Source organism: Vitis vinifera, chromosome 3, assembly GCF_030704535.1.
Source record: "Vitis vinifera cultivar Pinot Noir 40024 chromosome 3, ASM3070453v1".
Lineage (NCBI taxonomy): Eukaryota > Viridiplantae > Streptophyta > Magnoliopsida > Vitales > Vitaceae > Vitis > Vitis vinifera.
This window is the reverse complement of record NC_081807.1, coordinates 20,469,690-20,495,367: the sequence shown is the minus strand read 5'-3', so window position 1 is coordinate 20,495,367 and position 25,678 is coordinate 20,469,690. Positions and strand designations below refer to the sequence as shown.

The following is a 25,678-nucleotide window of genomic DNA, read 5'->3' as shown; positions in this document are numbered from 1 at the left end:
ATACTTGAGTTTCCCCAAGTCTTTGGTCTGAAAGTGGGTAAAAAGATGTTGCTTTAGTTTTTGTATACCATCCTGATCACTGCCTGTAATGACGATGTCGTCCACATAAACAACCAGATAAATACACTGCCCCAAGGAGTTATGATGATAAAAAACTGAATGGTCTGCTGTACTGCGAAGCATGCCAAACTCTTGAACAACAGAACTAAAACGGCTAAACCATGCTCAAGGAGATTGTTTCAAGCCATATAGAGAACGGCGTAACCTGCACACTAAACCACGCGCCGTCACGCGCCGGCGCGTGGGTGACAGTCCGACGGGGAAGATCGGCGCGTGGGGGCGCGTGAGACTCCGGTTGCCGGTGGGGTTTCCACTGGCGTGTAGATCAGCCTCCGGCGGTTCGGAATATGTGGTCGGTGCCCAGAAAAGAGGTCGCCGGAAAAATTCGCCGGAAAGGGTTGCCGGCGTGGTAGAGATCCGACGGCGATGAGGTTGTCCGGGGTGGTTCGGGAAGGGAATGAGGGGACCGGAGTGAAACACGGTCACTGGACGGTTCGCCAGAATTGAGTACACGGCTAAACCGAAAAAAAATTAGGTTTTCTCCTTTGGCTCTGATACCATGTTGAGAGAGAGAGAGAGAAAAAGGAGAAAAACCTTATTTTCATTCATCTAATCTCTACTTACAATTGAGAGATATTTATATACAAGGCTAGGAGTCCTAACTACCATACATGTGACCTATATTAACAAGGAAAGATAGTATACTATACATACATTATATTCAACAATAACTAATAAAAAAATTATAGAAAAACATCTTTTGAAGAGACATTTTTAGTATAAATTCAATTTTATGGAATTATGGAAGATGTCTTTTCAAGAGACACCTTTAGTGTAAATTCAAATTTTTTTAACATGTATAATTGATATGAAAAATATGAAAGGTATCTCTTCAAGAAACAACTTTTAAAATGTCAAAAAGTGTCATAGATTTGGAAATATTTTTGTAACTACCATATTTTAAGAATTATTTTTCAAAGTACCATTGTTTAAATAATTAATTTTTAAAATAATTGTACAAGTTAAAAAAAGCCCGGCCTTGGTTGGTGATTCCTTTTTCATATGATTAAAAAAGAAAAAAAAAATTTCATACCATATTCCAAGCTTTAATATTATTACCAATAAAATTTTATATTTAAAAAATTCTCCCCAATTTTCGGGACACTAAAATCCTCTCCTAGCATAATTTTCTAGAGTAGTACACGGGAGCCATGACCTCCATTTTGTTATACTTCTTCAATAAATTTATTATTTTTAAAAAAAATCTATGGTAGAGATTTAATCCACATTTGACAAAACTTAATATTTATTAACTTAAAATTTATTACTTAATTTTTACTATAATTAATAAAATTATTTAATAAAATTAACTTAAAATTTATTTTAAATTATCAAATTAACACATTCATCCCCATTAATTTTAACAAATATTTATCTTATTGATTTTAACTCATATTATTTTTATTAATTTTAGGTAATAATTTTTTTTATAAAACACCCCCATTAATTTTAATTAATATTTATTTTATTGATTTAAAATCATTTTTATTTTTATTTATTGAAAGCAATAAATTTATCTATAAAACATCTTTATTTAAAATATTGTATTTAGGTAAGATAATCATAAAATATTCATTATAAAAAATGAGTATAGATTTAGAATCATAATTTTAAAATATACTTTCACTAATATGGGTAAATAAGTTAATAAATTATTTGAGATTAAAAATATATTAACTATTTTGATTTAATAGTTAAAATTAAAATTAACTTTAAATTATAATATTAAGTTATTTTACTAAACATACTTAATTTACTTAATCATTTAAAATAAGTTATTAAGTCATTAAATTGATTTAATAAACACCCTATTATTATAACACTTATTTAAGCATACAGTGAAATTTAAACCTTTTAATCAAAGTATAATGACCCATGGTATAAATACATGGAACTACCATAAAAAAGCACAAAATGAAAATACAATGCAATAAAACTAAACTACAAAGCAATGAAACTAAGATACAAAAATAAGATTACAAATAAGGTACAAAGAGTAGGGACATGGAAATCCTTCACCATGGCCGAGTCAAAAGAGTGACGTTCTACCTCCATACATCACCTATTATGAAATTATTATAAGATCCCTCTTGTCAAATAAATTTAGACCTCTATCATTAATACATCATAGAGAGGACCAACCACATTTAGGGGACGAACACCATTTCAAAATACAATTACTATTTGTAAAATACAATCATCACTTGCAAAATATGACTTTGCATAAAGGATGATCCACACATTAATTACATAATGTTCGCAACCCCACATTAATCACTTAATGTCCAAAATTTTAATGTTAAATCTATAATCATTACATAACTACTAGAGTCTTCAAGATACATAAAACAAAAATCATTCAAAGTAGTGCATAATCGATGTCTCCACTTATTGCCTTCCCATAGTAAATACACCAAAATACTACAATAAAAGGTGGTTTCAATCCCAAAAAATGATACGAAAACAAGTCATTGTTTATCTGTTGTCCTTTTCATTTCACCCCATTGTTAACTTGACTATTGGATATGGGTGAGCCTAATCGGCTCATCCCTTTTTATCTATTGTCATTTTCATCTCTTTGATCAACAAGTTGTTTTCATTTCACCCCATTGTTAACTTGACTGTTGGAGACGACGGGTGAGCCTAATCGGCTCCTCCCTTTTATCTATTGTCATTTTCATATCTTTAATCAATAAGTTGAAAATGATAGCTAGTTTGATCCAAGGAGGACACAATACAAAGTAATGAAGTACAATGCAATGCAATCAATGTACATATCACCAGCTAATTGGTACAAAGAAGGCATCAGTACGTCAGCATCATAGTCAAACCCTTTCTATTGAAACAATTTTCAAAGCAATGAAATCAAGGTGAGCATCTGATAGCCACTGTTGCGAAAAAGGCATTATTCACTACCTTAGTTAAAACTCTTACCATTATTGCGAATAATATTCTATATTTAAATAATTTAGTTAATTATCTGTGTTATGTCCTCTTTGTAATAATAATAATAATAATAATAAGAATGACTTATTAGTTTAAGTGCAGTACTAATTAGGCTCAAAGAATGACTCATTAATTTTTATTTTTTTTTTAAAGGTATTTTACTGGATAATGTTTTATTTTAATCTAATTAAAATTATAATTTATCCCAATATGAAGAGAAGTATCGTCCATCTAATAAACTTAACTATCAATTAGATATAAGATTTTCCCTTAATTTTGAAAGATGATGCAATCATTTAAGCAGGAATGATAACTTTCTTAAATATATTATTTTTTTATTTTAAAAAATAAATGATAAATCAATTAATTTAATATTATATATTCTCTAAATCTTGAATATGTTTTCAATTATTTTACTATAACAAGTTTTACAAACATCAATTATTAATCTGACTAAAATGTTAAATAAAAAATAACTATTTTCAAATGAATATTTTATATATAGTTGGCTTTTCATAAACAAATTCTTATTCATTGAAAAGAATAATTTAGTAAAAATAAACATCTAACTAGTAACAAATTCAATTCATTATTTTCTTGATCTTAAATATGTTAATTTTTGTAATATTAAAGACTCATATAAATATTAATTATTAATCTAATTAAAATATTAAATAAATAAAAATTACATTTTTTAAAATGCATGTTGTACACATAAATTTCTTTTGAAGAAAAATTCTATGTGGTCAAATTTAATTTTTATTGATTTAAATAATGATGTGAGTACAATATCTAATTTATCCTTTAATTCTTCCTTTCCTAGTTGTTCATCAAGGGTATGTAGAAGCTTGGTCTGGAGTGAAAAGTTTGTTGAAGATTTGATATTACTTGGACTTTGATTTGGTTTTATTTTCGGTCTTAACTTGATTTGGATCTTGGCTCCGCTTGGTTTTTAACACAATGTAAATCTGGATTCGTACAATAGTTGTTTGTAGAGTTTTGGGTATCCAATTTGTTGATTTGAGTGTTCTAGTTTGCTATTGGGTTGAGCTTAGACTATTCGGACTTTTATTTGAGCTTTCAAGCTTTGATATATGATTCTTGGTTGGGCTACATTTATAATTTTTAAACCCATTTTTGTTTTAAGCCTTGCTATTCTATTAGGCTTGATTTGTCGTACGCATCAATGGATTTGTTTCATGCAGGAATGAAATACCAAATTAGAGTAGAAATGAGTAGTACCAACATTATCGTAGTATATCATAGGTATTTGTGGAACATAAACACCAAGTTCAGTAAGAAGTGGATATACCTAAAACAATTCAACAGATGTACAAGCTACAAAACAATATTCCACTTTAATTGAAGAGTGTGCAACAGTTCTTAGCTTCTTCAAACTTTATGAGATAGGATTGCGACTAAGGTAGAAGATGTGAGCACTTGTATTTCATCTCTATTACTAGCCCAATCGACATTAGAAAAGGCATGAAGAGAGAAGGAATAGTTGTGATAAAGAACCAAACCATGATTAGATGTACCACAAAGATATTGAAAAAGACACTTGATAGCAGTCCAATGATCACTAGTAAGGCGATGCATAAACTATGAAAGTTTATTCACCTTAAAAGCAATACCAAGTTGAGTAAGAGAAAGATAATGAAGACTGCCAATAATAGTTTGATACTCTATAGGATTACAGAAGATGATACTAGTATGGAGTTCAAGAGTTTGAGATGTAGCAAATGGTGTGGTGATTGGTTTGGCATCTAACATGCGAGTGCGAGCTAAAAGATCACCAATATATCGACGTTGAAAGAGAAATATCCCATGACAATGGTGTGTGACTTCAACACTAAGAAAATAAGAAAGGAGCTCAAGATTCTTGAGGGACAATCATTGGGTAAGATTAAGGATGAACTTCTGCACAACACCATCATTGTCACCGGTTATGATATTGTCATCAACATAAACAAGATAGATCATGATACCACTAGTGTTGAGAACAAATAATGGGGACATAAATGGCTCAGTAAGGATTGGATCTGCACTTGGAGAGGAGTTGAGGGATCGGTGGGTGGAGATGAAATGTCAAGCATTGAGAAAGGTAAGATTGGAACCCTAAACATGGGAGGGAGCCAATCAAATAAGGTGTCTGATTGCAAACGACTAAAACAACTCTAAAGAGAATTTAAATAAGAGATATTATTAACAAATTTTACATGATGAGAGGAGTAAATTTTGGAAGTAGAAGAATTTAAGTAAAAGTAGGCACTTTAGGTAAGAGAATATCGAGAAAGATGCATGGTGTGGAGCGAGATGCTAATTTGTGTGGAGAGTATGGACAAAGCCAAGGATAATATAGACAACCAAAGATATGAAGTTTAGAGTAGTTTGGCTAAATTCCAAAGAGTTTTGCATATGGAGAAAAAAAGTGAAGAATGGGAGTTGACATGTGATTAATGAGATAAATAGCAATGACAAATGCATATGACTAATATGAGAGAGGCATGGAAGCATGAGAGAAAAGAGATAGACCCGTTTCGACAATATGATGATGATGTCATTCAGAATACCCATTCTGTTCTAGTGCGTGTGGAGGAATGGTGAGATGAGAAATACCATTAGATGCCAAGAATGTGGCAAGGGCTTGATATTTCTCACTATTATCAGAGTAGAGTGATGATTTTTTATTAAAAAAATTTCAACAAGTGCTTTGAATAGAATAAAAATATTTTAGACATAGGATTTTCGCTTGAGAGGATAAAACCAAATGTATTTTATAAAGTGATCAACAATATAGTATTTGAAATCATCAAACGAATGAATAGGAGAGGTCTACACGTCAAAAAATGTTATTTCAAGAGGTTGAGAAGAAACAATTAAAGAAATAGAGAATGGTAATTTATGGATTTTATTGCATTGACAAGCATTGCAATTAAAGGATAAAGATAAAGGACTTGACAAGTCTAAATTAAAGCTAGAAACAATGTGCCTAAGAATAGAAGATGATGGATGTCCTAATCTATGATACCACTTGGACAAAGTGGTCTTAATATATACTTGAGAAAGCAATTAAAGGAGAAGACCTAACAGAAAAAACCAACCACTCATACACACCATTTTTAGTCCGACCTTGCAAAATGATTTCCCCATGCGTAGATCCTTCACATAAAAAGTAAAAGTTGAGAACGTAATTGATGCATTATAAGATTTATAGAATTGAGAGATAAAATAATATTATTTTCCATGGTAGGAACACAACGGACATTATTTAAATAAAAGATATGAGAGGGTGTAAAGAGAGATGGGAACTAGAATGGGTGGTGCAAAAACTTGTGCCATCACTGATCACAATGTCATTAGAGTTGTCAAAAGGAGTATGAATGGAAATATCGCTCAAGTCAAAGGTGACATGGTGTGATGCTCCACTATCAAGAAGCCAATTTGGAGTGTTGAAGTTGTTTACAAAAGCAAAGTTGATACAAGGTTGTCATTGTGCTGACAGTTGTGTGGTCGAAGTAGGAGTTGATGTCATTGGCATCATCAAATAGGTGGGACAAAGTTTGACGTTGTGACCTTGTACACCGCAAGCTTGATAATAACCAAGATAGGGCTTAAGAGGTGACTAATCACTATATGGGGCGGATGATTGTGGCCCGCTATTGTAGAATAGGGGGAATGAGGAGTTTGCTAGTGGTAGAGGATGCCAAGATCCGTTACGAGGATTTTTAAAATTGGGTTGTAGGCTTTTCAGATTGCTAGTGTTTATTGCAGCCATTGGAGCTTGACTGTGTGGGACCAATTGGCTTATGAACAAGAGAAATAGAGAGAGGTTGTCTTGGAAAGATACTACTCTGATACCATAATGTGGTAAAGAGGAGTTTTTGAAATTATGACATAATATTCTCATTGATGATAGTGAATATTTATATATAAATCATTTGAATTTTACTAGAATTCAGACTATATCTTTTATTATAATTCAAACTAATAGTAAATTTCTACTCTAATTCAAACTCATAATAAATAGATAAATATTAATAGTTAAATTAATGATAAATATTTAAATTATTTATTTTCTTTATTACTACTATAAGACTCACCCCATTCCACCGTAATAAATAAGACTACTATTATCATCATCACATCACATAAACAATCAACCACATTAATGTGTGATGAACACTGTTTGTAGAATACAATCATTGTTTGAAGACCACAACTCTACAAAAAGGACACCTACTTATTAATTGCACAATGATTGCAATCCTTACATTAATCATATAATGATCAAAACTTTAGAGGTTATTTCACAATCATTACATAACAATCAAAGCCTTTAAAATACAGGTAAAAAAATTATTTAAAATATTACAAAACCAATGCCTCCATTTATTATCTTCTCATAGTTAATACACTAAAATACTACTATAAAATGTGGCCTCAACCCTAGAACAAGGTATGAAAATAATTTCATCTTTTATCTATTGTCTTTTCCACTTCACTCTATGACCAACATAATTGTTCGAGAGAGGTTGGTCTAACCAACCCATTCCTTTTCATCTTTTTGTCTTTTTGATATACAAGAGGGAAATGATGCGCGCCCAATTTGACTCAAGGATGATATGATGCAAAGTAACGAGACATTAAGCACAAAGTAATGAAATCAAATTGGACACGTGACACTCATTAATTGGTCCCAAAAAGGCATTAATTAGCGGACACCATAGCCAAACCCTTGCCATTATTGCGAATAAGATTTTATATTTAAATAATTTTGTTATTTATATTCTCTCTATATACATATAGTGGATTGATCCATAGATTACTGGATATCAAGTAGGAAAGATTCAATAGTTTCATTAAGTAATTTTAGTATTAAGTTTGAAAAATATTATTAAAAAAAAAAAAGAAATAACAGCAAAGAGTTTAATTAAGTTTTGTACCAAAGAAAATGCAAACAACACTCGGAATTGAGTTATGAAAAATAAGAGAATTGATGCTTTATGCTATAGAATGTTCTTTTTAGGTTTTTTTTTTTCCACTTATAAATTTTTTTATTAAAAAATATAATTTAAAATAGTTTGAAAATCTTGTTTCAATCCGTTTATTTTTTATATTAGTTTTTTCAAATAACTCAAATCGAGAAAAACGTGCAAAACAGTAATCAATTTAATTTGGTGGAAATAATGCAATTTTTATCTTAATTCTTGAGAAGAGAAGTTTTGCCATGTGTGGTAACTATTTATTAAAATAGTTTTCTTTTGTTCTGGAAACATATTTCACAATCAAATAATAAAAAATAATTTTTTTGTTTTTAAAAATAAAAAGGGTATTTCTAGATAATATATTTTCATTTGTTTTCACTTGTTTTTAAAAAAAATAATTATATTACTTTTTAAAAAGTTAATTATATAAATATGGAAATGATTTAAAATAAAACATTACATATAAAAGTTCTTTTTAAAACATATAAAAAAACATTAAAAAAAAAACATGTTAAGAACCTTTTAGATTTTTAAAGAGACTTTCGTTTTACAAAACATCTTAAACAATTTTAAAAAACTGTTCTTAAAAATAGTTTTTAAAAATTGTTCTCAAAAGTTATTTGTTAAGAGTATTTTAAAAAATAATTTTGAAAATAAATATTTTTTTAAATGGCTATCTATATATAGTTGGATTTTCATAAATAAATTCTTATCCATTGAAAAGAATAATTTAGTAAAAATAAACATCTAACTAGTTTCGAATTAAATTAATTATTTTCTTGATCTTAAATATGTTTTTTTTTAATAGTCAAGAGAGTCATACAAATATTAATTATTAATCTAATCTAAATATTAAATAAATAAAAATTATAAATTTTTATATGCATGTTTTATACACTAATTTCTCTTGAAGAAAAATCATGTGGTCAAATTTAATTTTTATTATTGTAATAATGATGTGAGTACACATCTATTTTATCCTTTAATTATTCTTTTCCTAATTGCTAATTGAGGGATAAAGAAATCTAATCTTCAATGAAGAATTTATTAAAGATTTGATATTATTTGGACTTTGATTTTATTTTATTTTGAATCTTAACTTGATTTGGATCTTGGCTTAACTTGGGTTTCAACACAATTTGAGCATATAAGCTGATGTGACTTGTATCTTTGTAAGTGTGACTCGTGTCTCGATGACTTCGACTTTGGTCTTAGTATGACTTGGGCCTCAGTGGGAATTAGATTTGAGCTTTGATTTAACTTAAATAATGCCAATCAAAAAATTGAGTAACTTGATGTCAAATCAAAGAGGGTTTTTTTTTTTTTTTTTTTTCTAAATTTCAATTTTAAAACTTGAAAATTAAGATTTCCAAGATTTTGATATTCAAAAACACTTTCAAGAAATTGAAGATCCATTGGAGTTTCTTTCGAAAATTTAAAGAAGCTTTGAATCTCTTTAAGAGCTTCTCTCACACTCTTATCTTTTAAATTGGTTTTTTTTTTTTTTTAACTATATTCTAACTCATTTTTTGTTCTCTTGAAAGTTTTGAGGACCTCCTAATCAAAGGGTTTGATGAGAACATATTTGGATAGTTTTCTATCATTTGTAAATATTATTTCTTAATAAAATTCAATATTCATGGTAATACATCTATGTACATGTATTGTTAGACATATTTAATAAAAATACTCATGAAAATGCTTATTAAAATGATATATATGGGGATAAAGACAAGGATTCCACATGACAGATATTCCTTGTCTCCGATCCATTTAATTTAAGATGGGAAATGGATTTGAGACGAGAAATAAAATTATAAGTAGATATAGGAGGGCTAGAGCGGGGAAGACATACCAAATCCCACCTTTCCCTATTTACATCCATAAGTCGAGACTATTTGATTATTGATTTCATTACATGTTACTAGTCATGTCTTCTATTAGACATTGCAAGTAATTGTGTGAAGATCCACCCTTCATAAGGGCCTGCACACACTTTTCTCTCATCTCTTTTCCCTTTCTTTTGACGTCACTACTATTATCCATCAAACTTTTTATTTTACTCTCCACTTCTTGAGCATTTACAAGATCACTAACATTTTTTTTGTTATCCAATTTGATTTCTATTGCTATTCCCAATTCTCTAACCATTTGAAATGCATTAAGTTGTTGTTCTGCATCCATTGGCCATGTAGCTATTGGTACACCATACCATATGCTCTCTAATATGGAATTCCATCCACAATGAGATATAAACCCTCCTATGGCATGGTGGGATAAGATATCCGTTTGTGGTGCCCATCCAATTATCTTTCCAACCCCAAACGTCCGATTTAAGAATCCTTTAGGCAGAACTTCATCAAAATCTGTATAATCACTAGACGCAATATCATCTTTTGGTGGAGGTCCACGAAGGGTCCATACAAAACGAAATCCACTATTTTCAAGCCCATTTGCTATCTCCATTATTTGACCTTTGTTAAATGCTCCAAGGCTACCAAAGCATAAAAACACCACAGAAGATGGAGGTTGATCATCAAGCCAGTGGATGACATCCAACTCACGATTTTGGTCATGCTTTAAGTTCAAGAGGGGTCCCACCGGGTACACCGGAGGAGTTGTACCATTCCCAAACGAGTTTATTGCATGGGATTCTAACTCTATGAACGTGTTTACCAAAATACCTTTGGTTTCTCTAAACCTCCTTGGCCGGTCAAGGAACACGGTGGATCCGCCGCCCTCCTTGTCCACCGCGGCAGCAGGCAAGACTCGAGCAGGAACCGAGTTGACAAAACCTGGGACCACCAACTCAATATCCGAGTCACCAAACTCAGTGACATCCACGCCCTGATGGTCCTTCAGGGTTTGAAGATGAAATATGAGAGCAAGAAGGGCCGCACTGCAGGTGAAGAATACATACGAAGGAACGCCCAATTCATTAGCCACATCTATCATGGAAGTGCAAGTCAGATCAACCACAATCCCACCGAGTCGGCCCGACTCACCAGACTGAACGAGCTGGTGGACTGCATCCCTCACGAGAGGCTTCTGGTTTTCAATGAGATTATGGACGAAGGGACCCCGCGATGACGATGATGGATCGGAGTTGGATGAATCCGAGCCGGGTTCAGGAAGATGGACAAATCGAATAGAACCAGAAACGGAAGCAGAAACTGAATGAAGAAAGTTGGTTACCACAGAATTGCCAATAGGCAGCTTCATGATGAGCAGAGTGATTGAGAAGCGGTCATCTCTATCAACAAGAAGCTTTGCCAACTCCACAGTTGGTACCAGGTGGCCTATGAGTGGAAGAGGGATAAAAACGAACTCTACTTTCTTCATCACTAAGCTACTGTGGAATTCAAAGAAAAGTTAATTTCTTAATTTTCAAAGGAAATTAACGTTGGAGTGGTTCTTGTTATAGTTCTCCACCATTTGTTGGAGAAGAAGAAGAGAAAGAAACGGAGGGGATGTCATGCAGCCCTGGTAATTACCATACAGGACAAAATCATCTTATCTTTTGACTTGTTGGAGATGATCCTTTCCTTCTAAATCATATTAATTATTTTAGGTAGGAAGCTTGGGCTTTCCCAAGAAAGTTTATCTATATTAATATGTTTTAGGAAGGAAGACTTGCCCTATAAAAATTTTACCCTATGTTTTTGGAAAATTTGCCTATGTTTTTGGAAATTTGTGGGAAAAATTGAAGGAAGAATAAAAGGAAAAAAAATAAAGGCTTCCCATATATACTGGAACAAGCCTAAAGGCTACCCAAGTGTGACAAGTCATGTAACAAATTAGAACAATAAAGCATATTGTTGCAAAGGCTATCCGACTCTTTGACTAAAAAATGATACCCCAAAACCCCAAATATGTTTGCCACCTAACCTTTCCCCAAAAGCAAAATAAAGAGGGGATCAAGGGTTTCTTCTTTCTTTTTCTTTTTCAGTTGATTCAAAAAGTGGAGAAGTTGGATTCCAACCCACAAAGGTCGCCACTCATGCCCCCTTGTGAAAGAAAATTATAAACATAACAGCAATAAATAGATATGAATAAATTTGTTTTGATTTTGAAATTTTTTATTTTTTTAAAAAAAATTAATTATAATAACTTATTTACAATTAAACTATATAATTATATCAAATTATATACTATTTAATTTTTTAAGATTAGTGTTAATTATTTACATTAAAAAATTATTTGTAATTTAAATTATAAGGGATAACATGCCTTAATAAGATACTTTAAATTATAAATAAAAACAATTAATCACTTATCTATTTGATTTGATATTTTAGTGATTGTATGGTCGTTCATCATCTTTCATATGATAGATAATTTTTAAATAAAAGATCACTTTAACTAATTTATAATTAGTCATTTGAAAATTCTCAAATTTTATTACAAATTTACTGAATTCTTTGAATTTTTTTAATTTTTTATATTGAAAAATTACTAAGATATTGAAAAATATCTGATGAGATTTCTTACCATCATTCTAATTCTTTTGAAGAATTACTTTAAATGTTTTGGTTAAACTTATATTATAATGTCTAAAAAAAATTTGTGTATCCATCTTTCAGTATTTTGATTTTTTGATTTCATAAATTGTGTACATTTGTAACTAATATTTAAAATAACCGAGTTTAATAAATGAAAATATGAATTTCATTAACTATTTCTAAAAATTCATAATAATTATTATAATGCTTAAAATTTTTATAGTAGACCCCAAAATATAAGGTATTTGTATTAATAATTGTACAAAACTATTATGTTAATTGTATAAGATTTGTACAAGGCATCTTGTCATGAATTTCTTTCAATCCTGTGCGAAGCTTCCCTCCACCTGTCTTTCCCATACTCAAGACCCTTTGGTCGTCCAAGGTAAGCAGATAATCCGTCTAGGAGCAATCCATCTAAACCAAGACAAGTTCTGTCTGATCTAAGGGGAAAGATAGATTTCCTTCTTCCCAAATGTCAGACGGAATGAACAGACCAAGCCAACTAGGACTTCCAAACGGACAAACCAATCCAGTCGGAAATTCCAAGCATTAGACAGATGATTAAGCACCACTAATACTTGAGCGACAATCAAGACGACATTTATACCTAAAAATCAATGTCAATTAGTTGTTACACGCAATTAGTGACATTGACAAACGTAAATGCACAGTCAACGATGGTCCGAGATTTTTGCACAACAACCAACAAATGGCACCAATCAACAGCTCTTGTTTGGTATGATTACCTAATCTGCGCTAAGAAGATGACATTGACTACCTTATTAAGGCATAGTATCTATCACGACGACGATCATCAACACAAGAAAGACATAAATGCACAATCAACACTATGATGATGGCACCATATGTTCTATAAAAACCCCTCCAAAAGCATGAGAAAGGTACACATACATAGCCATTCAAAAAGTTGAGTTCACTCTGGTTAGATTTTGACTTAAGTTTCGGAGGGGCATGCCTCAACCACCTGTCTGGACATCCTTTTGTGTAGGGAAGAAGTTTGTCTGACTCTAATGAAGCTAGACGAACTTGCATCTAGTTGGCATAACACCAACATTGGTGTCGTCTATACTAACAAACTAAGGATGTCAACACCCTCCAATAACCAATCATCAACTATGGATGACGAAGACTATTTTGTTTGGCGCAAAAGCAGGGAGAAACACTAACAAGAAAATGGGCAGCGGATGCAGACTCTGTTCCGTCAAACGGAACAACTAAGAAAAGAGAACAAAGAGTTGCAGGCTCAAATGTCAACAGTGGGCCTTTTTTAGAATCAAACATCAAATAAAGAATGGGGTACTGGGCCCATGACAAGTGTACAATGCAAAAATGTGATCGTGATCAATGAACATATCCTAAAGTATCAAACAAAGAATGTAATAGCAAACTGAAAGGAATATGCTAAGTTAAGAAAGGGATGCTTGCTAAATCCTTAAAGAGAAAGCACATCAAACTCAACAAGCTAAATGAATAATCTAATGCAACACAACGAAGGTAATCTAAACTGATACACAAACTTGCACCAATCTCTAAGCATGCTCAATTGGAGACCAAAAGAAGGAGTATTGGATCCAAACTATAACTAAATAGCCTCTAAAGGCCCTCAAATGCACCCATGTGTAGGAAAGAAGTCCTAGTCAAAATATCTAAGGCTCAACTTACAAGGTCAATGCGGCTCTAAAAAGGGAAAATGTGGACTTCAAAAGATCCCTAACAGAAGCGATCGTACCCTCCGGCGGTACGCAACCCTCTGCATGCCTCTGAAAAGACGGGGCGCTTCCATGCAAGGTAGTTATCACCTCAACACATGCACTACCTCGACATCCTAGGGGGTTTCCTATGGTGAAAGCTCTCACAACTCTCAGCATTCAGTGGTAATCTAAGGTGCATAGTGAATGGTGTGGATGCACCCGAAAATCCTATCAAACTAAGCAGAGAGAAAACACACTAGTCACACAAATATCCTCACTACAAGAAAATGTACTTTTCGTGACAAAAATTTAGGGGCGAATTCTACTTTTGTTGCTAAAAGTAACTTTTACTGATGAAATTTTAGATGTTGTCAATAATGTCAATTTTCTACGAACTTTTCCTAACGAATTTGAAATTTTTGTCATTGAAAGATGTGGCAAGAAAATTTGGCGCTTTTTTTTTTTTTGGCGCAAACACTTTTGTGACGAAAATAAACTATCTCCCTACGAAATTATTTATCACTAATTATAATTTTTGGTGATGAAAATAATTTCCCCACTAAAAGTTACAACTTTTTATCTATTTTGGCTTACAAAATGGTTTCGTTGGTAATTATATTATTTCCTGACAAATTAAGTAATTTTGTCACCAAATAATGTTATTAAATTGTGATATTAATAAAAAATATTAATAAATAAGTAGATGATTTTATAGTATGAAATAATATAATATATATTTGTTGACACTTAATATTTATACTATAATATTTTATTTATATAGATAATAATAAAAATTAAGGATCCATAAAATTAAATACTAGAATGTAGATTTATTTAAATTTAAATGTTCTATTATGTAATAATAGTATTGTTATGAAATAACAAAAATGTAAATTATTTAAGCAATTCATATTTATAATGTAATATGTTATTTATATTTTTATATATATAAATAATAACAATAGATAATCCAAGATATGTAAGATTACATCCTATGATATAAATTTATTTAAATTTCAATATTATTATATGGTGCTACACATACATAAATACTACTAAATGATTTTTATTATATTAGGTAAAAGTTATCCATACAAGTCCAATGTAGTATTAAATCTATGTTAGCTATAAATAAGTTATAGTTCTCTAATTTGTTCTCATTCAAAATCATACCTTATCCACTCAAGAAGTAAATTTATACTAACATTTAGTTACCTACTTTAAATTAATAGATTTTTTTAAAAAATTATTACTTGGTTTTTAAATCATTGGTTAGAATTAAATTTCTCAAATAAATTGTCTAGTGTCTATAAAAACATTCTACCTATATAAAATTCCAAATATTATTTATGTGTACGAAGATATCTTATATTATTAATATATAAATAAGTATAAATTAAATATTATATGATATAATATATTGCAAGTACTATATGCCTAGCTCTATTTTCTTATTTACAAAATAAAAAATGTGCACATGTGAAATTCTATGTAAATATAAAGTTTTTTTAAAAGTTTTCAACCACATCTTTATTAATAATTGGTTATTTTATTTTTTATTGATCAATTATATATTTATTATTTTTAATTATTAATTACTAATTTATCAAAATTGATTAGGTATTAAGAATAAAATATTAAATTATACCGCAAAATAGTAACTTCTATGGCTACTAACTTGTAAAAGAGTTTTTATACTTGTATGCATTTTTAATCAAATATTTAAAACAAATATAGTTATAAAAATAATTGAAATATATCATAAATTATTATATGATTTATATTTATAGTGTTTCATTATGTTTGATATTTTTGTTTGGAATAGATGAGAAAGGGAAAGAAAAAAAAATGATGTAGAATCCTAATTTCATTTTGATCATTATTTTATTAATGTCAATATGAGTATTAATTACACTTTGGCATTCTCCTAACATTGTCTTTCAATTGTACTTTTATTTTATATTTCAAATTTATCACTTTAATCCATAAGTCTGGAATTGAATTTATTCTAGCTATTAATAAACTATAGTCCTCTAATATGTTCTCATTCAATATTAGGTTTGTTTAGAGGTGACAAAATTTGATATGACTTGTCGTTATAACTTGTCAATATGACTTGAATCTAACACCCTTTCATGATTTTGGATTGAGTATAATTGAGTTCAAGTCAAATTCATGTCGACTCGCATACCTTATTTAATAAATAAATAATGTTAGCCTTATGGGGGGGTAACAACCACCCTAATGGACTATGGAGAGTGAACTTAAATAATATAAGGTCCCTATTCTGATCACCAATTGGTTTTCAGAACAAATGTGGCATTTTCATAAAACACTTTGGGTTAAGCGTGTTGCAGCCAAAGAAATCTTAGGATGGGTGACCCACTGGGAAATACAGAGCACCTCGATCAACAAGTGGTATCAGAGCCTAGTCACATGTTTGACGGGTGAGCTAGCACTATGGGTGAATGGTGAACCCACTGGGAAATACAGAGCACCTCGATCAACAAGTGGTATCAGAACCTGGTCACATGTTTGACGAGTGAGCTAGCACTGTGGGTGAATGACAAAGGCCTAGGGCGTGGCCAAGTCAACTAACAGAGACGGTAGGCTATCACCAACGAAATTCATTTGTTACCAAAAATATTTGGCAACAAAAATAAAATTCGTCAGCATTAAATATTGACGACTTTTGGGACAAATTTTATTTTTTTCATCACAAAAATTCTTACTTTTGTCGATGAAATATTTCTTTGGAAAACACTTTCAGTGACAATTTTATTTTATCAAGGAAAACTTTGGGGGACGAAATAAGATTTTTGTCACGAAACTTTTAGTGACGGGTCTAAGGCGACGAACAAGGCACGAAAGAATTTTCGTTGGGGAATGTTTTTGTAGACGGAATTTAGACTTTTAGTGACAAAATATTTTATCACTGAAAGTCAATTTTCTTGTAGTGGGCCTGAAATCTAGCTCTGGGCTATATAGGTCTTCAAATATCAAACTTCAATCAGCATCAATGTGTTGGCCACCTCCAAAATGCTCCCAAACATAGATATAGCCCATCGCTAAACCCTACTCCTAATCACTAACTCGGTCAAAGATTGAGTAAACAAAGCAATAAGTCTCATATCAAATACGAGATTAAGGAAAACAAGGTTGACCGAGACTAAGGACTTGGAGATAAGAGGATAGGTGTGTGTCCCACATAGAGAAGCAACCCATGCAATCACACAGAATGAGAGGAGTCATGCAATAAACAGTCATGCAAAGCACACATATATCATCCAAATCTACACACAAGCTAAACAAGAAATATGATAATCAAGATGAATATCTAGCAAGGATAGCATGCTCCATGATAATCATGATAATATACAACCAAGAGAATCAATCATGTCAAGATGAACAATATAAGCAACAACAAAAATGTACATATCAAGGTGAGTAGAGTAATCATACAACAATGAGAGTCAATATGTGAGGATAAACAAGAGGATCAATCAATATAATCAGAATGCCCATGCCTCAAACAAATGCAATAGCCAAACATGCATCAAGGATAATGATATCAAGAGCACTCAATGTGTAATCAACAGTCAAGCAAACAAAAGCATAAAGAGAGGTAGGTACCCACTGATCAACCAATCAAATGCCACATTTGTCTCAACTTAAGTTCAAGTTTGACCCTCTAAAATATCCCCGGTTGAGTCGCCATTTTGTGGACCCTGCATTTTGCTCAATGCATTTCCCCTCGATGGCGCAACTTGTTTTTTATTTATTTGATAAAAAATTTTTCAAAAAAAAAAAGAAACTTGGAGTCGCCACTTATTTTTGTTTAATTTTTAAAGGGAAAAACAAAATAAGAAAGAAAAACCCTAAGTATGACTCCTGAAGGAAAAAAAAAAGTCTGTGAAAAATCGAGTCTGGGTCCGGGAGTCAGGTTACCTATTGGGAATGTAAGATAAAAGATCGTAGCACCCCTCTAAGTCCCTAAAACGAATCTCTACTAAATAAGATGTGGCAAATATGGCAATTGATAAGGAAATCAATGAATACCAAAATGATCATATATCAAAACCAAGTCATGATAATGAATAAAGAAACAAAATGAGAGTAAGAGTGTCATGAAACGGGGTTAGCTCAAGTATAAAATTATCACATGCATATTAAAAAGCAAGAAAAAGATCAAGCAATATTCATTAAGCATAATAGTTGACAATCAAAAGAAAAAACTCATATGTAGGGCCCTCACCAAATCCTAATTGATTTTTGCATGAATTAATCCCACAAATTCCATTGCTTTGGAATTATGAAAATTACCTTCATGCTTATTAAAAATCAAGAAAAACGGAAAAATTATTTTAAAATCAAAGAAAAAATTGTGAAGGTGTTTGTCTAAAAGAAAAAGACAACAAGTTTATTAAAACATGATTTTTGGTGACCCTAAACCTTAAGGAAAGACAAAAAATTGAGGACTTAAAAATTATTTGAAAACTGGAGTGGATTTAAAATTATTTCAAGAAGATTGGAGTTTTGGAAATTATTTGAAATTTGAAGTTTTGAAAATTAAATTTGAAAATGGAGTTTTAAAAATTATTTGAAAATTGAAGTTTTGAAAATTAAATTTGAAATTAAAGATTTAAAAATTAAAGTTTAGAAAATTAACCTTAAAATTTGGAGTTTTGAAAATTAAGTTAAAAATTGGAATGTTGAAAATTATTTGAAAATTGAAGTTTTGAAATTAAATTTGGAAATTTGAATTTTGAAGATTATTTGAAAATTAATGTTTTGAAGATTAAATTAAGAAATTGAAGTTTTGAAGATTAAATTTAAAAATTGGAATTTTAGAATAATTATTTGAGAATGGAATTTAAAAAAAAAATTAAGAATTGGAATTTTGAAAAGTTATTTGAAAATGGAAGTTTTGAAAATTAAATTTAAAAGTGGGAATTTTAGAAAATTATTTGAGAATAGAATTTTTACAAAAAATAAATTTTTAACATTAAAATATAAAGAATTAAGAGGACCAAACACTTGGCCCTTTGGGGTAATACTCTGGGAGTGGTCGGCCATGTATGCCCATGCACATATGGACCCAGGGTGAAGAGGTTGCTGGTAGGAATGAGGCTTGTTCTTACGAATTCGCCTTTGTTAGGCATGACCACAAGTAAACAATTTTTTGTAGCCCTCCAAACTAACAACTACTACACATCCCTTCACGATATCATCAATGTAGGTAAAATCCCGGGCAACTGTCCCATGATTTGGAGCCTCAAATGTGGGAATCGATTTCCCCTTCAAAATATCCTTTGTGAAAAGAAAAATATGCCATATCAGGTCTTCCCCATGGTCCATAAACCGTAAAGAGCCACAACCCAATAAGCGAAAGGCCATATGCATGAGAGAGAATGAGAAGAATTTTAAGTGGAGGAAATGGTGATAAAAATGGGTTTGGTGGCTGCATACGCGTGAGAGAGAATGGGAAGATGTTTGAGTGGTGGAAATAGTGAGAAAAATGGGTATGATGGATGCATATGCATGAGAGAAAATGGAAAGATGTTTGAGTGGTGGAAATAGTGAGAAATATGGGTATGATGGCTGCATATGCATGAAAGATAATGGGAAGATGTATACGGTGGATTGGGGAAGTGGTGAGCATGAGGGAATAATCAAAGAGAAAATGCTTTTGATCCAAAAAAAAAAAAATTGAAATGCAACAGGATGTAGAAGGATGCGTAATGTGTCACATAACATTTTTTTTTCTATAATGATAAAACAACCAACAAACAATTTAAACTCTAAAACCCTTGTTGTTTCTTCTTCATCTGGTTCTCTCAAACTTCCTTTCCTTTGATCGAACATATGGTTTAATGTGGTTGTGTGGCACACCAAGAGCTTTACCAATCTCTTAGCAGAACCATGTTCTGATCGAGAGGAGCCTTGAGAGCCAACTGGTCAGACGTCAAGCACTCTCCACCGGCCTGCTCAATCCTTGCTCTTGCTGCTACCCGTTTTTCTGTCAAAAAATCTTGCTCCTCTTGAATTAGCCAACCCATAACTCTCCTAGTACCCTCTAAAAAACTCTCCCCTCACTCGGACTACTCCATAGCTACCCTTGAAAACTTTCCCTCCAAATCTCTATTTTTCTTCCCTTTTCAGCCAATGACCCCTCTTCTTTTGTCCTTCCCCTAGCTGGTTTTCTTCTCTTCTCAACTTCCACCAGCTCTACTGCTTCAACCACCACCATGGCAAGGTGGTCACGTCCATTGCTACGCATCCTATGCAAGTTCGCCTGGAAACTATCCCCCTCACTTCAACAACAAGCTGCCAACTCTTCCTAGGGTGGTAAAAAAAAAAACTTTTGGTCCATAAAGGGTCTACAATAAGTTTTTAATTTTCTTGCATATATTTTATAATCCAATCCAAATACAAGAAAACCATTTTTCTTTAACATTTTCTTTCTTTCTTTAATACTTTTTGGTAACCAAACATAATAAATTCAATGTTTCATTTTATTTTTTATTTCTACAAGACAATTTAAAGCGTTTCTTTTTCACTTAAGCAAGCAATGAGTTATAACAACTTAATAATGGACTTGTGTTCTAGGTTATCAATTTGGAATAAGATAATATTAATAATAACACTTATATTTAATTAGGTTGAAGAATTATTACTTATGATAGTTGGGTTCTATATATTAATTACTAACAACAAAAATATTTATCTTTTTTATAGTTTGTGTGTGTGTGTGTGTGTGTGTGTGTGTGTGTGTGTGTGAAGAATTTTTTGTTAGTCTTGATTGAGAGTGTATTTAGTAGTGTTTCTATTCAAAGTATTTTTAATAAGAATGTTCTCAAAAAGTGTTTTTAGAAAACATTATAAAAGTCTATCTGGTAGTAATTCTATGAAGTGCTTTAAACTTATCTAACACTAGAAAATTTTCATCTTTCAAGTATTAAAAAGGGGTAAAAACGTTTCCTAAAATTACTATCAAATAGAGTCTAAAAGTGCATTTGGTAGTGATTCTAAGAAGTGTTTCCAACATTTATAACATTTGAAAATTTTCATTCTTCAAGTATTAAAAATACTAGAAATGTTTTCTATAATAACTGTCAAATGCACTCTAAAAGTCTATTTGGTAGTGATTCTATGAAGCGCTTTTAACTTTTATAACACTAGAAAATTTTTATCTTTCAAGTATTAAAAAAATTTAAAAACGTTTCCTAAAATCACTGTCAAATAGAGTCTAAAAGTGTGTTTGGTAGTGATTCTAAGAAGTGTTTCCAACATTTATAACATTTGGAAATTTTCATTCTTCAAGTATTAAAAATGCTAGAAATACTTTCTATAATAATTCTCAAATGCACTCTAAAAGCCCGTTTGGTATTGATTTATGAAATGCTTTTAACTTTTCTAACACTATAAATTTTTTATCTTTCAAGTATTAAAAAATGTAAAAACGTTTCCTAAAATCTCTATCAAACAGAGTCAAAAAATGTGTTTGGTAGTAATTCTAAGAAGTGTTTCCAACATTTATAACACTTGAAATTTTTCATTCTTTAAGTATTAAAAATGTTAGAAACATTTGGGAATGATTCTTTAAGTATTAAGTATTAAACAAAGTCTAAGAGTACGTTTGGGAATGATTCTAGAAAGTGTTTCTACCATTTCTAACACTTAAATGATAAAAAATTTTAAGAATTAGAAATATTAAAATCACTACCAAACATCCTTTAAATAATTTTCCAATAGTATAGGTACTTTTCAAAAGTATTTTTTAAATTTTGTTAAAATAAAAATATATATATTTTTTAAAATTAAAAACACTTCTTAGAATAATGGACTCATGATATAACAAATCATAGTTCATGAATTGAAGCTGGTAAATCATTTTATTAATTTCATCCTACTCTCTCTAAAGGGTTTCGCTATACTACTATTTTAGTTCTTACCCAAAAAGCATTATTAATTAAACCATATCATTCGCGTAACTTGATTTCATTACTTTGTAAACCCGTCCATTTAATTGTATCTTATTTTTATTTTATTTTTATCTTATACCTTTGTTCAATGATCCGGATTTTATTCATACATTTTCAAGGAATTAAACTTGAAATTGGGAAATTGGAAGGTACCTTGAAATTTTCCTTCTTGAAATCTTAATAGCCAATAGTTAACTACCAACATTAAACAATCTCATTTTTCTTTGACTTTTCTTTAACATTACACATTGTTTCCTTTGTTGGCAAGTAGTTTCCTCCAAGCTTCTCTCCTCGCCTCTTTCTTTTTATTTGTAATTCAAGGTGTAGGATGGAGAATTTAATGAATTAATTATCAACTTCTCTTGGCACCAAGTACTGAACCCACTGTAAATCCGCCACATTGAAACTTCAAACTCACCTTTATTTCTCTCAATCCAGTCACTCAACTAACACATTGAAGCTCAATTACTCAAGCTTTGACCCAAAAGACTACATTTAAAAAAAAAATCCACACAGTACCCCTATTTCAAAAATAATGTCCAATCTAATGTGTCTGCGCCACGTAAATCGCCACGTCACAAAACCGTAGTTGGTAACCACGGTTTTATTTTTAAAAAATTTAAAACCGTAGTTGGTGACTACGGCTTTGACTATTTTTAAAAACAATCAAAGCCGTAGTCACCAACTACGGCTTTAACTTTAATTTTACATATAAATATATATTTATATATATATATATATATATATTTAACTTTAATTTTTTTAAATAAAATATTATATTATATTGATTAAAAATATGTAAGTGGTGTAATAAAAATATTTAACTTTAATTGATCTCATTATTTAAAGAATAGTAATATATGAAATTAAATAATTGAGGTCTTTAATTTGATATAAAAATATATTTTGATAATTTTATTAAAATATTTGGCACTACACTCAATATAAATATAATTAGTTATAAATATACTATTTTATACCCTTATAATGAAGAACATTATATTATTTTGTAACTTTGTGTAAAAATTAAAGGCAATTATGCACTTGAACAAAATATAATATGACTTCAAGTGGGTAAATAATTGGAAAATTACTTAAATACAACAAAAATAATTTTTTTTTTCCATTTTTCTCCTTTCAAAATGGGATCAAAATGGAATGGAAAGGCTTAAAATGTTATACTTAAAATGCCAACCTAAAAGAATTTGTTTTTCCACTTCTTAAAATATAGAATTGTAGAAACAAAATACTTTTGTTTTTCCAATCAATTCACTATTTAGTTTAATTGTTTTGGTAAATAGATGAAAATGCTTTTGGAATATTTTTGTAAATTCATTGATAATAGGAAAAATGTTTCTTATTGGGTACTAATGGGAGTTTTGGGCAAAAATGATTTCTTTAAAACATAAAATTCATAAAATAAGTTTATTCTCAAAATAATTTTCAATGTGATGTGTGTCGTATTCATGTAGGTATTCACATCACAAAACTGTAATTGGTAATCATGATTTTTGATTTTTTTTTTTTAAATAGTCAAAATAGTAGTTGGTGATCATAACTTTAAATTTAAACCTAAAACCAATATTTTAGATTGTCAGATTGTTATATGTAAGTGGTATATATATCTATATATATATATAGATATATATAGATATATATATATATAAGTTCAATTTAAGTTTAAAATTTATCATATTTTCATTTAAATATATAATAATTTGTTCATAATAAAAAAAAAGTTAACAATATAATGCAAATGAAAACAAACACAAAAACTAAAAAACAATCCTCAATGAGTGCCACATGATGGGGTCTTCCTCTTTCTTTGCGGACGCCTATGATAAAGAGACATCTCTATGGAATCTATCTGTGCAATCTGCCATGTCTCAGTATGTATAGGTTGAGATGGAGCTGATGGAGGCAAGACTCGACGTCTACGTGGACCACGACGTCTCCTAGGTGGACATACATCTAGCTGTGTAACATGTGTAAGGGTATGATGCATGGTAGTCTCTATGGGAAGACGTGTAGGTGATGGTAAAGTGGTAGATGGTGGGGTGATCTCAGGTATAGTGATATCTGATATGGTAGCATCTAGAAGAGGTGATATAGGAGATGGAATAATGACATCTGCTGTAATGGTAGCTGGTGCAGTAACATCTGGTATAGTGGACTCGAGCAAAGGAGATATAAGTGATGATGGTGAGGTGACATGTGGTGTAGTGGTCTCTTCGAGAGAAGGTAAAGATTATGGTCGACTAGTAGATAGTGGGGTAGTCTCTGGTATAGTGACATCAGGTATAGTGGCCTCTGTGGTAGGAAATATAGGTGATGGTAGAGTGGTATCTGATACGACGTGCCCTAAGGGAGAAGGTCTAGGTGAAGGTGATGGTAGGGGTGAAGGGGGAAGTGTGGAAGCCTCAGGTGCAAATGGGGCAGATGATGTGGATGGTGCTAACATGGTCTCAGGTGGATGCATAGATCGTCGAGGCTGTCGACCAGCTCGCCCATCATCTCGTCTACTACCTCTCCCTCGGCCTCGAATAGGCTGCATCCTAACTATAATGGCTGACACAGGTGGGCTCATGGATGGGTATGATGATGTAGGCGATTGACGGAGTGAATGTATGCGATGCTCCTCTCCAATAACATGCAAAATATCAATAGCAATCCGATGAATGTCGCCTAATGCACCTGAAGTAGGCCCAGCAGATCGACTAGCAATCTCAACCATACCAGTGATCTAAAATAATAATAAAAAAAACGTTAAACAAACAAAAATGATTTTTAATTAATTATAATTTAATAAACCATTTATAAATTAAAAAATCTTACCAATAACTAAGTAGTTGCTGCTGTACTATGATACCTCATCTGATCTCTATGGAGAGGGGGTGTGATCAAACGTCGTGTAATACGTCGGTACCACTCCATATATGGATCATGAAACTGCATAACACCTACCATAGGTGGTGCCGTCGCAATACGCTCCTCACGACTACCCCATAAGGTAATATACTGTGCATGGAATGCTCCCCAATCATACTTATGTCGTCCTCGCCTATCCACAGAATGAAGGTCTAGCTCTATGGAACAAGATGGACGTATCCCTTGTTGAAGGCCAAACTGTCGCAGCACTTGCTCTGGTCGATGCCACTCGACAATGTCAAAGCAAATAAGAGGTGACATCGTCCGCCAAATCTCCTGGTTTGCTAGAGATATCGTCAGAAGATGGACAGCTAAGTCTCCCATGTAAGGCTCCCATAAAACCTGTTAAAATCAACATTTGACATTAATACTGAGTACAGGTTTAAATGGTTAACAATAGCACATTACATCTTATATGTACCTGGTCATGGGTCTGTGCATCTAACTGGTCTCGATAAAATGTCAACACACGTGATGGGTTTTGAGCCCATGAT

General features: G+C 31.4%; 1 protein-coding gene across 1 annotated transcript; it reads right to left on the bottom strand.

Moving 5' to 3' along the window:
• Window positions 1-385: 385 nt before the first annotated feature.
• LOC100246756 (putative UDP-glucose flavonoid 3-O-glucosyltransferase 3) lies at window positions 386-20,330 on the bottom strand. Its single transcript, XM_002266008.5, has 3 exons — window positions 20,176-20,330; window positions 10,267-11,406; window positions 386-545 (listed from the first exon to the last, which is right to left on the bottom strand). The coding sequence occupies exons 1-3, from the start codon at window positions 20,328-20,330 to the stop codon at window positions 386-388; spliced, it is 1,455 nt and encodes a 484-aa protein (XP_002266044.2).
• Between the last annotated feature and the right edge of the window lie 5,348 nt (window positions 20,331-25,678).